At 42.0% G+C, this 17,502-nt stretch overlaps 1 protein-coding gene across 2 annotated transcripts in view; it reads left to right on the top strand.

The window, feature by feature from the left end:
* Window positions 1-17,502, top strand: part of NDOR1 (NADPH dependent diflavin oxidoreductase 1) — a 667,841-nt gene that overhangs the window by 587,489 nt on the left and 62,850 nt on the right. For both annotated transcript variants that reach the window (XM_069609846.1, XM_069609847.1), the window contains exon 13: window positions 9,165-9,283. In XM_069609846.1, the coding sequence (XP_069465947.1) occupies window positions 9,165-9,283 (119 nt within the window). The remainder of the gene's footprint in view (window positions 1-9,164; window positions 9,284-17,502) is intronic.

Raw genomic sequence — 17,502 nt, 5'->3', positions numbered from 1 at the left:
CTCCTGATCCTGTGTGTGTCTTCGGTTTGTGGCGAGGGAAACGTTACTGGCGCTGTCAGTTGCTTGTGCGAGTCCGATGAAGGAAGGAGCAGTGGGTCTGTTGCAAGCACATGGAAAGATCTGTGATTTGGCTTGTCGGGTAACCCTGGGACGCTCCAAGACCGCTGACTACCGATAAAGATTTTGAATACCAAACTATTGAATGGAATCCAATTAAGTGCAACTCTTATGGTAAGAGTTCAAGTTGAGGAACATTATATCCACCATTGTCAAAAGGGGTGCAACTTGTATATTAAGACAGATAGAGTTGAAAAACCTTTTGGCTTTGACAGAGTATAAAAGAATATTGTAACCACCTTTGCTAAAGTCAAAAGGGAAGAATATTTAAAGACGGCGAAGATGCTTTAAAGGGAAGAGCACTAGTAGAAGAAGATTGTAATCAGTATTGCCAAAGTCCAAGAGGGGCAATTGGGGAAAATAACAGATGGCAGAACAGAAGCCCTCCTTGTTTGGAAGTTAAAGTCGCGCTTACTTGAAACGCTGCATTTCTATGATTTAACAGTGCCTCCAATCCTCGCTTGCAGACCTTGCTGCTAGGCCACGCCCACCCCGGAAGTGCGGGCCATAAAAAGGAACAGTATCATCATTTTGGGGCATTTCTTTGGAAGTTAAAGTCGCGCTTACTTGAAACGCTGCATTTCTATGATTTAACAGTGCCTCCAATCCTCGCTTGCAGACCTTGCTGCTAGGCCACGGCCACCCCGGAAGTGCGGGCCATAAAAAAGAAACGCCGACACCCTTGTGGCGTTAAGCCCGCAATGGAGACAAGGGCGCAGTGCTGTTAGGCTGTTGGGCGTGTTTGTGGCGTGAATTCATCAGTGCCTGTAACGGGGCCAACAAAACCGGGAATGGACGAACTGTATGTAAAGAGATAGGAACAGAAGTAAGCAAAGTATTAAATCTACTTACATTAAAGTAACCTGGTTGGGGGGGGAGAGTCGGACTAAGGCCGTTCCTCAAGCTGTCGGGCGTTCCCAAACCGGGTAAACACTTGAAATTGCATTTTGGAACTCCTCCGGTCGGCATCAAATTATTTAACTACATTTTCTCTGAATGCTTTTGAATATTGGACACATTTTATTCTTGATATATGTGTGCTCTGGGTTACGGTGTTTTTATCTATTATTAAATTGTTTGATAGTTTGCGTTTTTTATTACTCTTACTTTACCCAGTGTTGCTCAATTTTATAGGCTGCTCCTTTTATAGTGTCACCGTCTGTTGTCCATTGATGTTATTTTAATTTGTTTTGGGGGCTGCAAAGGTTTTCTTTTCCCCTGTTAATCTAAGTAAATGGTGTGTATTTTGTGATTATTAATTTGTATAGGTCATAGGCATCTTTCTGAGGGCACAGTCACTTTGTAGTTATTTAATATTGTGGTTAGGTGGATAGCTAGCCTTGGTGCCCCCCCCTTTTTGGTCTTGTTTACCCCTGTAGGCTGCAAGGTGGCTCCTTCCCTTGGAGGCTTATAAGATTCCCCCCCCCCCTTTTAAGTAGAGGGTTATATTTCTTTTGACCTCCTACTATCATGGCTCCTAGTCCATGCTCACATAATCTTAGGTCTAAAAAGGGGATAAAAAACACACCTATACCTATTTTAAAACTAGGAACCCTGAAGCCTGGTAAAGTTAAAACCTCTAAGAAGGGAGGGAAGAAAGAGCTAACATGTGAGACTAAAGGTGTACTAGAACAACCAAAGATACTCAGTTTTTTAACTATAAAAGAAAAAGTAATGGCACCTGAAACTATACAACCCCAACCTCCTCCTTCTAATAGTTCGATGATTGATAATAACTCTTTGCTGACACTAGTACATAATTTCAGGCAACAATCTATGGGAACGGGAAACGATCTGGATATCTCTGCAGTAGAGGAAACTGATATGAATAATGTTATTGGTACTTGTCAGCTACTCCAGATCTGAATAAATTTGCACAGAAAGAAGTTGAACTTAATGAGGGGGATGTGTTATGGGATCCTACGGGAAACTCCTTTGAAAATTCTGCAAATAGTGAAAGGAGTGGGGTAAGTGAAAATTCACTTAAAGTTGGAGAGAAATTTGATGCTCTAACTACCATGATGGATGTCCTCTTGACCATTTGCACTAAGTTGCTTAAGGAACAGAGTGGCATTAAATCATTGGTACAGCAGAATATCGATAATACCAGATCCCTTGGGATTATGGTAGAGGAATACTTGGGAAACCAATTGTATAAGGGGAAAAAGTACTCCATGGAGGCAAATGAGATGTTGGGAGATCTGAGTGAGTTGGTTGTGGCGGTCGAAAAAGAAAATGAGAAAGATGATGCTCAGCCAAATATTTCCCCTAAGGAATTTCCTACCCCAAGGGATAACTTGGCTGAAGAAATTAATACTAGTTAGAGTATTGTCGAAATAGGGGTATCCCAAGGTTTTAAGAGACGCACTAGGCGCAAAATAAAAAATAAAAGATCCACCCGAAATAGGGTGGTGATGGCCAAGGCTAAATCTATTAAGATTGTCAAAAAGAATTCCTTGGCTCTTGCCACCACTGCCCCATTAGATTCTGAATGTGTAGAAGTGGGGAACCACTATGAAATTATTGAATACCAGCGGAAGTCGGATGAAGGAAAAAAAGTGGAAACCAAAAATAAGGGATTAGAAAATTGGTTAAAGGGCAAGGATCCTTTGATGGATGAAACTGAACCAGAGGACTTGGTACCTATGGGAAACAATTTTAAATATGTTGCAATCCCATATAACAGTAATACCATGTCTCTTACAAAAAAGGAGAGGGACATATATATTAAGGAGATGGAACGATTGACCATGCATAGCAATCAGAAAATTAGTATGGCTAATTCTGCTGGAATAAATGAAGAACCCCAGCTCACAGTGGGGAAAAGTATTAAGATCATAGAAAAATCCACTACCAATGAAAGCCCTTTTTTAAATCGGGCTTGGATACTGAATAAATTGTCACACATACCGCAGTTGCAAAATATAAATTCAGGGGATATTGATTCCATTATTTTGCCGGAAATTGGAAGCTGGGAAAATTGGGTTATTGTCCAATTCAGATCTGCGGTCTTTGTTGATCTTATACGGGAGTACTCGGTTGGAGTATGGGGTAACAACTATGAAATTGTGTTATGCCACTCTCCTATCCATAAAGTTTTTAGTAACCAAAACATGGATTGGGGGGGGGGGTTCTCCTACTAATATTGAATCAGGAAGTAAGCTGATAGAAGTAAGATCTTTGGAGGGAAACTCTCTTATCCCAAATTGAGATGAGGCATGTATTAATGAATTTACTCTCCTGTCTTGGGATATCAGGGGTTTTAACTCCCTACTACACAAGGACGGTATCCAATTGCTGTTGGAGAGTGATATTTTTGCCCTTCAAGAAACTTGGGTCACTGGGGAAATCCTATTGGATGGATATAACATATGGAACAAAGTTGCCTCTAAAGGCGAAAAGGGCCGTCCGTATGGAGGGCTATGTATTGGGGTAAAAAACCACCTCACTTATAAACCCTACGAGAAGTATGGGAATTTTCCTAATATTATGTGTGCAGCCATAGATAGGGGAAGTCTATCAGGGAAACTCCTCCTTATTAACATCTACTCCCAGCTGGGGGGGATAATATTCGGGAGATAGGGGAGTTTCTAAATCTGACCATCGAAGGCTGGACTTTATAATCACCTGATTCAGAAATTTGTATAGTGGGCGACTTTAATGCCCATTGTGATTCTGCCGTAAGGGAGATGGATAGGTGTAAAGAATTGTGGGATGAAGCGGATATTATTGCGTCTCTGGAAACACAGGACTACCATCTGGTTGGGGGTTATCATTCCCAGACTTTGCAGGGATGCCGGTGGATGAACCTGATGTCTGGTTGGGGACTTGAATATTTGGAACCTAATATAGGATCAGGTACCGGGGAAACCTGGACTAATGGGAAGGTTGGTTACAGGTTAGACTATCTAAGTCATTCTTTAATTTCTTTTGAACATATAGACACCTCTTTGAGTGACCATATACCCCTTAGGGGTAAATTTACTAATGGCACGAGAAGCCAAAAATGGGAAGTAGGCAAGGTGATGAACATTCAATTCTCAGCAGGTGGAAATAGGATCACTTGGTCTGATAAAAACTTAACCTCTTTTAATGGATTGTTTGATCGCCTGACCATTGATGGCCAGGACATTGTTCTTAATGGCCTAAATTCGATTACTAATTTGCTGGGTATAATACGGAGATCAAACAGTAACATCATTTTGAAAAACACAAAGGGGAAAAATTATTCCCATAAATTTGACCAAGTGATTTATGATAGGAAAAAAGAAATGATGCGTGATATTCGAGAACTTAAGCAGACATGTGACTTAGATGATAAAGAGAAAAGTAAGAGATCTAATAACATAAAGACACAATATAAAAACTGGTTAAAGGACTATAAATATAATACTAACAATGCAAATTGGAGGTGTATATATAAGTTATGCAAAACTCATGATTCAAAAAAATTCTGGTACCTATATCGTCAATTTCTGATGGATGAAGCTAATAGGGAAAATAATAATGTGGGACAGGAGGCTTGGAAGCAATATATTACTGATCTCTTTTTCAAAGTTAGTCACATGTCTGCTGCCCCTATTTGTATAAACTCTTACAGTACTGACAAATTTCCCTATGGTATTCTGGATATCCTCAAAGTGATCTCAAAAATGAAATCCTCACGTGCCCCTGGCCCGGATGGGTTGGCCAATATTGTTATAAAACAAAACCCTAAGAAATGGGCAGTGATCTTCCTACAGTTATTTATTGGAATATGGGAAACAGGTGTTATACCGGACAGCTGGAGGAAAGCTATAGTTGTCCCTATTTTTAAAAAAGGGGACAGAAAACTGCCTGATAACTATAGGCTACTAGCAATGGCTGATAGTAGCTGTAAGATTTTCTGTTCCCTTCTAGTAGACAGTTTGAACAACTGGATAGAGGAAAAGGGCCTCCTTTCTGCCCAACAAACTGGTTTCCGAAAAGGATACAGTACCCTGGATAATCTAACTATGTTGAAACACATTATAGCTGGGTCTAAGGATAAGGGGGAAAAACTATATGTGTGTTTTATAGATTATTCTAAAGCCTTTGACTGTGTCAACAGGGGCCTTTTGTGGGAGAAATTAAGAAGGAAAAAGATCTGCCCCAAAATTCTTCACTTTTTGGAGGAAATGTATAGGGAGACCACGGTGTCCATCTGTTTAGGTAAAGGAGGGATGCTATCATCTGAGATCACTACTAATACTGGACTTAAGCAGGGATGTGTTACATCTCCTATACTGTATAACCTGTATGTTTCAGATGTGTGGGAAAGCTTTACTATCTTAAATAATTTCCCACCTATTGTGGCGGGGAAACCTATATGTGGCCTTATGTATGCAGACGATACTATCCTGCTGGATAAAACTCCAGTAGGACTGCAAAGAATGCTGAATGGCCTATTGTCTTACTCCGAGGCAAATAACCTTAGTATTAATATAAACAAGACTAAGGTTATGGTATTCGGAGCCACTAAGCAAGAAAAGAAAAGACTCACCTTTAGATGGCATATTAATTCTATTAAACTGGAGGTTGTTGAGGCCTATCCTTATTTGGGGATGCCCATCCTGAACAATCCCTGCACTAACTTCTTCCAAGAGGCAGTTAACTTAAAAGTAATAAAGAAATGGAATGTCATAAGGAAATACATGGCTAGTAAATGTGGCCACTCCACTGAAGGTTTTCTTCAGATATACAAGAGTTGTATCATCCCCGGTATTTTGTATGCTCTGGAAACAGTGGAAAGTAAATATTTGAGTAAATTATACAAACTCGAAGGGAAGCTTTGGAGACCAGCCCTTGGACTTCCTAACGCTGTACCAATACAAGCAATAAGATGTGAACTGGGGCTTACTTCCCTTTTGACTCTGTGGAAAATTGGATGTTGCAAACTCTATTTTAGAATAATATCAGGGGAGGGGGAGGAAGGTAATCTGCTTAACCTTATAGGAAAAAATAAAAGTGAAGGCAGGTTTAAGAATACCTATATGCTAAGTTTACAAAATACAGTATTATCTTTTCTTGAAGCCTTAGGCTATAAAGAACCTATGGGAAAAGACAACATCGCGTGTATTATGAAAAGTCTTAAGGATAAAGCATTTACTTGGGATTTGTGTGAAAATCAATCCTACCTCTACACTAAGTCTCAATATGCTGTCTATGCTCTCCAAGGCCTCAAGCCTGCTACTCCGAGACAATATCTGCTAAATACGGGAAACAGGGCTTTGAGAAGATTTATCCTGCAACTACGCTTGAACATTCTCCCATGTAAGGAAATAATTGGGGCACGGACAAAAACTCCCCGGGCAGAAAGATTGTGTAGGCACTGTAATATAGAGGTGGAGACAGTAAGACATATCTTAACCATGTGCACCAAATTAAAGGAATGTTATTTTAAAGGGTATGCAAATATTGTTGGGGATCTGCAAATGATTGAATCTGACCAATTGGTCAGTTATATATGACGGAGAGATTAAGGTTTTTATGGGGGCAGCCTTTTATATTTGGAAGCGAGCAATCTGTTAGCAAACTATTTTTTTTAATTGTCTTTCTCTTGTAATTTGTAATTTGGCTGCTGGATATGTTGGTGTTTCTTATTGCTGATATAATAATTTTATAGTGTATAAGGTTTTAATTAACCAATACGCACTTTAAATAAATTTTTAAAAAATTATCGAGGAGAGGAATATGATCTACATTGCCTGGGGCAAATGAAACGGAGAGAGAGATATTGCCAATGTGTTGTCACTTATTTATGAAACTGTTGTTGAGTTTACTTTTCCACATTGAGGATTGAAGTGTGGAACGTTTGATGCAGTCTCACCAGCAAGTACCTGTGGTAGTGGAATAGGAAGAAGATAATTGAAGTACTACCATGTGGTAAAAGGTTGTGGCGACAATGTGGCAAGACCATTTACTGGGCTGAACTGTGGTAAAACCATCCTGACAGAACGTTATTGTTTATGAAGAAGAGATGTGGAAGCAGTTGTGTTTTTTCGAAGAAGAGAAATCATATTGAAGCTCGACCGAAAGTGCAAAGACAGTCCTTTTTGTTATCAATCAAGAACTGTGGAACTTTGACAAGTATTTTGAGCAATGACAAATTCTGTTTAACAATAAGACTGTTCAAGTGCCAAGTGAAGGAATTAAAGTGAAACAAACTTTGTGTTGTGTTTGAAGCAGAACTTGGCTATTGAGAGGAACCTTCTTGATTTTAACTGCTTTTTGAAAATCCTGAATCAATCCTGGGGAAGGGGATCCGACCCTGGTTACAAGGATACATGTTTCAATGGTTATGTTTGAATCTAATTGTTATTTTGGCCATATAATACCTGTACGATGTGTTGCATGTATAGGTCTGAGGGACAGATACCTTTTTTATAGTTTTTTCCTTTAGTCTTAGTTGGACAGGTAGGGAACTCCTCGTTGGGTTAGGGAAAGTGAGGAGTTTGGCCCACCTTTATTATTTAACAAAATGGCTACTTGTGGAAAACTCGATCTACTTATCTGCCTCACATTTCTGACCCCCCACATCAGTTTCCCTATAAGAATGAGCAAAACAAGCAAGAGAAGTAGAGAAGGCTTTACCTGCCTCCAAAAAGTCAGAGCATGGTGTAAAACAAGCAAAAAGAAAGGGTGTCACATAGAAATGTACAGAGGGAAATTTGCAAAAAGAAAATCTTTCCTAGCATCCTGTTAAAATGTATTCCAGTCACCACCAGAGTAAATATCCTGATCAGAACAAGACGTCCATTGACCTAAAACCAGTAAATCAAAATGTAACCCGACACCTGAAGCAAGCAGCTTAGCTTAAGGCACTTAATTCAAAACAAACTTGAATTGAAGCCATGGAATCCATGACAAGGGTTTGTTTGGCCTGCAGAGTAATATCTAGAATGCCTATACAGATTACAAGGAATGGCGGGACTCCCATCCTGATCATCCAAGCAAACAAAACACAAAGGGGTCTGTAGCTTAGAACAATAGAGAGGTGTTGAGGCCGAGCCCACCAGCTAATTAACGGTCCGTGATCCGCAATGTGAGCTCCTCCTCACTAGGCCAGAAATCTTCTGTATGTCGGTCTCCCTCCCTGGCTGTTCAGCTCTGCAGGGAAAAAGATTTAGGAGGCACGCCAGCGGGCAGATGCACACACAGCGGGCAACTTCCAAGGAAGAGCGAACTACTGAACTCGGCAGCATTCACTTATTTACTCAATCTCTGTAACAACCCAAAGCAAGCATGCAATGAGGCCATGTCCCACCCGCGCCCTACAAACAGTATGTCACACTGCACAGAGCCATAAGCTACCAAGACATCACACAGTCATAACATCCATTCTCTCAGGCCAAGCTGAGGCTGCCTCTCCAGGCTGGAATCGCGTTGCTAGCTGCAGCCTTGCTTCGGCAGAGGAAGAACAGATAGCAACTTTTATATTCCATGCTGTGAAATACAGTGATTTGCGATGGCGACTGATAAGTGATGCCTTCTTCCGAATAAAGAGCTGACAAGCAGATTCTAAGACCTGTTGATCGGCGAGAGTAACAGAGCTAGAGGGAACTACCAAAAGATGGAAGCAGTGCAAATAGAAGATGGAAGATGAGGTTGCATTACAATATATATTGCAGCAATCCCTTTCGTTGCTGTCAATACACTTACCCTCTACAGCCTACCAAGACAACCCTCACCTCATCACACTTATACTGTTTATTTGCATGGGCAGACTAGTCTGAATGAAATAGTAGCCATTTTAATGGCATTATTAGATTGTTGCAATGTTGTCTAAATCCAAAAGAAACACATTTTATACAACTTTTACAGGTTTCGCTCCTATGATCTGGAAATGTTACTAGGGCAGCAAGACAGACCCAAATATTTTCTATGTATTGGTACTGCATCGTTTCATTAAACACCTTTGGTAAAGTTTGTTAATCTGTTAGATTAATAGCAGAGTTTTCTGATCCACATATAAGCACTCACCGGCTGGTATTTGCATTGGGCAAATTGCTGATTCTTTTCCCTTTCAGGCAACATTCTCTTTTTTGGATGCCGCCAGAAGTTGAAAGACTTTTACTGCCAATCGGAATGGGAGGATTTGGTTGAAAAAGGACTTTTGACGATTTTTACAGCCTTCTCCCGGGACCAGGTTAGTACATTTTCGAAAACAATGTTCTATATTGACTTTCACACTTTAGGGTGGATAGCACTCGAGCTGAAGGGTGGGAAGTTGATGGCCTGTTCCTGGGCCAGCGCAGGATTTGTCTTAAAATGTTGCTTTAATGTGCTTTAATGAATTTGTTGTTTGCTGCTTATGCTATATATGATGTATTTTGGGAGTCCATACAACTACAGAAACATTCTGTGTCAGGACATTTTGAGTGCATCTAGTCATTTGTTAACCTGGAAGCTAGACTTTCGATCAATTAAGTTGTTGGTTTCATTACAAGTATGGCAATGTTGCAGCCAAACAGATCAGTATTGAATCTAAGTCGCATACTTGGTTTGTTAAACAAAGGCAAATTGATGTCGATTAAGGAAGTTTTACTCACACTTACTTAAAAATTCCATTGTAGCACACTCTCACTGTTTTATGTTAGAGCTGCACGCACCGTCAGCAGTTTAAAAAGCCTGAATCTGCACCTACTAAGACTCCCCCAATATCCACACGCCCCCCTGTGGCATCTGGGTGCTCAGCACTTTCAGGCTTCTCTTAGGATTTCAATGGACAATGAAGAGTGTTTGGATGTTCTTTTTCTGATTGGCCCTCTCCCCACTGTTCTCCCACCTTATTAATTCTGTCATCATTTTCTGTTAGGTTTTTGTGTGCCTCCTATTGTAGGCCAGACTTGTGCAGTCTTTAACCAGCATTCCTAGTTAAGAGGCACCATTATAACTTCACCATCTGTCATACAAATTCGACATGGTGTAATAACAATGTCTTATACAGCTACTCCATGACAGCTCAGAGGGTTGACTAATTGAACTTGTAATTTCATTAACATAAATCAGACACAGGTTACCACTTCGATGGGTCAACAGCTTATGCTGAAAAAAGAGAGTGAACAGAGTCTTGATTTCATGCATTTGAAGAGGGTATTAAGCTTTGAAAAGCTGCATGCAAACACAACCAAATTAAATCCATCAAAGCTTGGCCCTGGGGCACTTCAATTATTTTAACCTGTGAAGATATCTCGTATTTGATGTATCAAAATTCAGGTGAAGGATAGGATTGAAAAGCCATACTGGCTGAATTCCACTTAATGGAGTGCAGTACTGACGATTTTCTCTTTACAGTGCAGAGATGTCAGATTGCCACCGCCAGAACCTATAAAGCTATGTTGCCATGTGGCTCCCTTGAAACTTATCCTTACCCTTTAATCTAGTCCTGCTGTTCTTACCCCCCCCCACACACTCTTAGTTTCCATACTTCTGGTAATGCCACACATTCTGTTCTGATGCAACTGGATGCCATTTAGCATCCTTTTTTGTCATTGTTCTTCTAAATGTAAATCACCTACTGTGAGAGCGCAGAAGTAAGGCTCAGACACAATGGTGGCATGTTTTGGGGTAGAAACGTATATTAAATGAAAAAGGGTTGCGAAAATGCCTCTGTCCCTAAAACTAAGAGGGGTTTCCGTGCATGTAAGGAAACTAAGGAATTTGTCAGAATGTCCAAATTATAAAGTCTGTCAGTCATGTCTCAAAAAGCCTTCTTCTGTCCCGGACACTAATAACCTGAAGCCAACTGTGCAAGGATGATCTCTACTTAAAGTGTTTTTTGTAGATCCAACCAACAGAGATGTTCCCAGTCTCTTGGGTAATCACAAGTGGCAAAAATAAAGAAAGGTTAAAATCTTTATGGCTCCAGTTTCGGGTCATCGTCCATTCCCCTAGATTTCTTCTTATTGGGTGTCTCTCCTTTTGGGGCCTCTCAGGCCTGTACTTGCTTACACAAATGTCCATAGGCAGTTCACAAGAATATACTGCTGATACTCCTCCTTATCCCACCAACTTAACACATTCCTTTTACCAAGTGTAGGATTTGTGTGCACAATGTATGGGTGCTGGTCCCAGACTTGCAGTATTCCGATTGGCCTGGTTTCTTCCTTGCCAAGCAAATGGCCTCTCATGGGCAGTCCCTCTTGTGGTTGCGAGTCCCAGGCTCACAATATAGCTGTTTGGTTCACTCTCCTGCCAAGCATTTATTTTTATCATGAAATTCCTATTTGGGTGCTGGTTCCAGACTCTCATTATTCAAACTGGCATGGTATACTTTCCTGCCAAGCTTTCGTCCTCTCAAAGACTATCCCTCTTTGTGTGCTCGTACCATTCAGTTGCTTGGGTTGCTCTCCTGCCAGACAACAGTCCCAACGTGGACTATCTCTTGTTGGGTGCGGGTCTCAGACTCGCAATATTCGGATTGGCTTTTTTTTCTGTTTCTCATATGGGCGTGTCCCAGACTCGCACTTCATTACCAGGGTCCAAGACCCCTTTGATCCAGCTTTCGCTTTCACCCCCTTTCTTCCTGGACCTCCATGCACCACTCGGTAGCCCGCATACATATTTGCTTCTCTCTGATAGGTACCAGCGTTTCCCGAGCAGCTGCTGCGTCTCTTGATGCCCCGTTGACGTTCTTGGCTTCGGTGCGTTCTGCAGCAACTCTCCTGACGTCTGCTTCTTGCTGGTGGTGAGTCCTCTCTCATGGATGCTTCCCTGGTGCTCTGGATACCTGGACGTTTCACACAGCAACAGCCTGAGCTTGGACCATGCTTGGCTTCTCATCCTCTGCACTCGGATTCCCTCCCGCTGGCTCGTGTCCCTTTCGCCTCTGCGCGGCTCGTTGGGCTCTCCCATTGCATCTCAGCTGTGGGATGTTTAAACTCGCGTGTTGGAAAATGGAGTTGCTTTGGGTCAATCACATTCTTTGAGAAGCTAAAGCTCTCTCTCTGCTTTTCCAGAGTGATCCTTGTACCCCTGAACATCATCTTCTCAGTACATGCCATAGAGTCAGATGTAACATACTTTGCATTCTTTAATGTTTTAGTCTTGTGAAGTAGATTAAAATGTCCCAATACTTATAGTAGAGCCATATACTTTGTATTCTCTGTTTTAATCTTGCTAAGTACATTAGGTTTTCCAATGCTTGAATGAGTGATATGCAATATAGTTTACATTGTCTGTTTTAATCACGCCAAGTATATTAGGTTTTTTAATACTTGAGATAGAGCCATGTGCAGTATACCATGCATTCTCTGGGGTTTTAACGTTATCAAGTCTATTAGGTTTACTGACCTGACAACAGCTGACATTGGCCCTATTCACAAGAGGGGAAGGTGGATTTAACATGGGGGAAGAGTTTGGGTGTACTGAGCATGGTTGTCCCCAATCCCATAAGGGGTTTCCTCCCCCATGTGATCCCCCCTTGGTGCTCCGGCCTCATAGTGGACTATTGTCCAGTGGGCACACTGCACTGTCCCCATGGGAGAGTTCTCCCTCTAGGGAAGGGACTACATACTTAATTTCACCACGCTACACAACTGTCGACACATTCCTTCCATGGAAATCCTTATTTGGATGCTTTCCTGTGCCCACAATCTGCACTTGTATTTTATGTGGCTACTTTAAGTTTTAGCACTCGCACCCTTGTTCAGTCTATTTCTTAAAAGATTAATTCTGGATATTTCCTAATCCTGGAATCCTACATACCATTCAGAAGAAGAATTCTGCCAAGTTTAATGAAGCAGTTTCCCAAATATAAATATTATTGGAATTGTTTTCTTTGGCAATCGTAATATTTTATGTAACAGGATAATTTGAAGATAAACACTTTTATTGGACTAACACAAGTAAAATGCATTACAAATATGTTCTGGGAAAATAAATATCTCAAACAGTTCCTATGAAAAACAATATATTCACACTGCAATGTTTCTTTGTATGACTTCCTCTGGTAGAGAACAAGGATTCTGGGAGTGAATGCTCAGCTGGCCGTTCTCCATTGTACATGAAACATAGTCTGCAAAGGTTTCAATTAAAAATACAGCATCAAAGGATTTGCCCTCCTGCATTTTTAACTGGATCCACAATATCAAACTCCTCTTTGCACCAAGGGAAATTGGAAATAGATGCACAGGATTATTCCTTATGGAACATGCATTTCCACTGTTATTGCAAGACATGCATTGACTAACCACTCATTCTACTTGCAGATCTCATGTAGGCCACCAATAGTCTTGATGAACAGTCTGTTTTGTTTTTTAAATGCCTTGGTGACCTTCATACACTAACTCTTTGATCCTGCATCGTATTGCTTCTGGGGGAACACGTAGATCTCCTCTTATTGCCAAACCTTTGGATAAACGTATTTACTCTTGCACCATACACAGTGCTTTACAATTCTAATTCTTAAACAATTGTTTGCTATTGGTTTTGCTCGGTATGGCCACATTTACTCCACAAAGCGACTTATCACACCCTGTCTTTGTTCCGCTCTTCTTTGAATACTAAATTTTGCTCCTTTACTAACACTTCATTCTCCTCTTCACTGCCCTACACTGCATCTACATTCTGAGTTAGTATAGATGAACAATCAGCTGCCTTGTTTTTAAACCTTGCAGCATACTCCATATCTCATGTATAGTCTTGTAAACTGGTGACCCATGTCCTCATATGAAAGGCCTGATTGCTGGCATCAGTAGGGACAATACTTTTTCTATTGGAATGATAATTTCGTAATGAAGGTGCTTCTTGAATTCCACCTCATACTCCTCACACCATATAAACAGTGCCCTTTTCTTGACTAGTTTCCTGTTATTAGTTGTGTTGGCAGATTTGGGTATAAAGTTTGAGTAATATTCCGCCATCCCCCAAAAATGATGGTATTTATTTATTTTTGGGACTAGCAGTATTGATTATGTTGTATAATAAGCTCTTTGTTGGTCTAATGCCTCCTTTTCATATTTCAGGTGCTAGGTACTGTATGAGTTGCTTATACAGCTTGCATTGCTCGCTGCTTAAAATCCTTCTTGCCTCACCTAGTATCCTGAATCAATACTCCTAGTCCCAGCCACAACTAATATCAGGGAACTAGTCAAGGAAAGGGCACTGTTTATATGGAGTGAGGAAAATGAGGTGGAATTGAAGGAAAGAAGGCAGGTTGCAAGCATCTTTTTATTTGTATTTTTGTTTTTTTGTTTTTGTTTTTGCCTCGGTACGTCCCATATTTTAAGACGCCATGCTTGAAACATCTAATTTCTGGCTGATACCTAATCCTTTAAAAAACAGGTTGCCGAAACCAATCCAGAAGGCATCCATGTACGCTGGAAAACCTTTCCTGTGTTCTGAATGCAGTTACTTCTTAGATGAAGAGTGCCATTTTATCTGGTGTTAGGCCGATTTGAGGTCTAATGTGGTGAATATTTCTGCTTCCCCCATGGTGCTTGATAATTCTGTTATGTCCAGAAGTGAGTGTCCAGCACTATGCACCTGCTGAGAGCCTTGAGACATATGCATAGTATTAATGTTCCATTGGATTTCTTGACCACAACCAATGGGGACACGCAGTCAGCAGACTCTCTATCACTCCATGCTGCTCCAGGAGCATTAATTCCTGCTTGACTTCATGTATGGGAAGCTGGATGTTTCTAATCTCATGCCCTATGGGAGTTGGCCTGGTTTTGAGTCTTATCAAATGTTCAAATCCCTTCAAACATCGCAGTGCTCCACACACCTTGTCTTTCCCTCAGAGTGTCCACATGTTCTGGAGTCTCTCTTCCTCTTTTGCCGTTTCCCATCCTCACATGTATAGACCGATTACTCTTCATTGGGATCTAATCTGATCCCTAGACGTCTTTGGTGTGAGCAGCTTAATAATGGTGCATTTCCCTTCAGGGAGATACGTATTTTCCCATTAGCAACATGGTTCTTTAACTTTAGATTTGCCCAAAGCCATAATATGAGTTCTATCCTCTTGCCTCTGTAGGCCACCTGATCTGTCCATTCTGTTGAGCATTATGTTCAATGTAAACATAGACAGTCTTCCATGGCAATTGGGTATATTTGGCCCCAAAACCTATAACCACTTGCAGACTTTTGTGGTTTACAAAAATGAAAGCCTTTGGCGATGGAGATGCTGATACCGAGAAACCGGCTATCATTGTGTCCTCCACCTGTTTGTCTTCCGATATCATGGCATTTCTGACGGAATCCAATGTGGATTCGTCCAATTCTTCATATAACTCATCTACACAGTATGTTGAGTCGTTGATGTTTCTGCAAGACTTGGTGAAATGACCTCTCCTATTGCATATTCTGCAATTGGCTCTGAAAGCAGAGTATGTCTTGCTGCTAGGAATGTGATATGAACTGTCACACCAAAAGCACTTCTTTCTGTCTTGCTTGTCGGTCTGCTCTATTTTGTTTGTTTTCCAGGTCTGCTTCCTTATGTCTCCCTTCTTGTTTGTCACTGCCATATCAGCCGAGGATTGTCTCATTTGTTTTGATCTCTCTTATCATTTCCTCTCCAGTTTCTTGTAGACATTTGTTATCGTGTTCCACTTCTTTGGCCACTGTTTGTACTTCCACCAGGGACAGGTTTCATTTCTTCTTTGTTGGTTCTGAACACCCACGTCAATGCAAGACTGCATAGAGAAGTAATATATTGCTCTACTAACTCTTCCCTCCTTTTGGACTCTTTCCAAAATGATAGCTGTAAAAGCCCTTGTGCAGGCAAGGCACAGGGCTCTAAGGAACGGATCATCTGGCCTGGCCCTGACGGGGCCATAAACACGCAGACACGGAGGGGGTCTAAACACGTCTTTATTTATTACCATATAACGTCTTACCTGCTGAAACCGCGACCCCTCATGACCCTTCTTGTTACCGCCCCCCCACCCTCCTCCTTAGCCCAACGTCACTTTTCTCTCAATGTGGCCCAAACTGAACACCACCCACATAACGATGTGGGAGGGTAGCGTGTTGTAATAAATGTTAGGTTCTGGTGTGGAATTCTACAGCTGTAGAATTCCACACCTTGCTGTTCCGTTCTTGTTTACTTACGTCTGAGCCGGGGGGAATCCGAGGCTTCGCCAGTTGAAGGGAGAGTGTGGAAGGCAGAGTACCGCTGGTTCAGGTTGATCAATAAAGAAGATTACTCCCAACCCGCAGTGTTTGCCTCATTACAACACTGGCGACTAGCTGATCAACCTGCTGTACCCACGTGCCTTGACCACCTCACCCAGCGGTTACCATCCTGCCTTTCTTCCGTTATCTGTGTTTCAATTCAGGGTGAGAGACCAACGGCAATCTTCAGGCGGCGTCTCCCCTGTTAACCAGAGTTAGGAAGACATCCCTTGGCCGTTGCCAAGCATCTGCAGCTGTCTGGCTTCGGCACCGGAGGAGGGGAGAGACCGTGTGCCGCCTCAGCAGGCCTGCGCTCCCCGGTCTGGCTTGAGCGTGGTAACGGTGTTTCGAGCAGCGCATTCCACGCAACAGGTGAGGAAGCGGAGAAGCCCTTCCGTCCGTGTGCGGCCCCCCCTCTGCCATCGCTTTAATTCCTGCATCCTCTCAAGCCAGAAGGGAGGGGGAGGAGTGTGATTCGCCGGAAGGATCCAACCTCCAATTGTTTGCTAGCCGCACGTCAAGCATCAGGGAAGGGCGGACCCAGATCCAACTCCTCACACAGCTGGTCTTCAGACACGCCCTTGTGAAACATTAACTCTTGCTGGTTTTGCAAGTGTGTTCGCCGTACATATTCTGTTTGAGCAGAAGTGGAAACGTTAACCCTTAAGGGTTGGGGAAATAATTTGTGGCTCAACTCACTTAGCTCATATTGAGTTTGTGAGGAAACATTAACCCTTGCTTGGCCGTCTAGGAATTGTTTTTTTTTTCTCCAGCATTTGAAATATTTGACATTTATCACTCCTGGTAGAACACTGTGTTTGAGGGAGTTTATTCCAAACTAAACTAAGTTAACCGTTTCAGCTCCCGTGCCTTTCAACCATGCAGCACAGCAATGCACGCCCCCCCCCTGATTTTCTGCCCAATCTTGGTGAACCAGCTATTGCTTGGGAGTTATGGGTGGATACGTTCAGAGTGTACCTCAGGGCTTCCGGAGGGGCAAAACGTACAGATGACGACAAGGAAGCGGCCCTACTGAATTGCCTGGGTACCGAGGGACTTAGAATCTTCAGACATCTTCCTGGACTGAGAATGGCGAAGGGGGCGATGCTGCTCAAGGTGTTGTGCTCGCATATGAAACTGCCCTCAGCAAATTGGAGGGGCGTTTTGGAAAGAGGGCCAGCGTGGTGCTTGAAAGATACCATTTCTTCTAAAGGGCACAAGGATCTGGCGAGAGTATCGACTCTT

Source organism: Ambystoma mexicanum, chromosome 8 (genome assembly GCF_040938575.1).
Source record: "Ambystoma mexicanum isolate Mex_15411 chromosome 8, UKY_AmexF1_1, whole genome shotgun sequence".
NCBI lineage: Eukaryota > Metazoa > Chordata > Amphibia > Caudata > Ambystomatidae > Ambystoma > Ambystoma mexicanum.
Note: the sequence above shows the minus strand (reverse complement) of the source record. Positions and strands in the feature narration are given on the sequence as shown.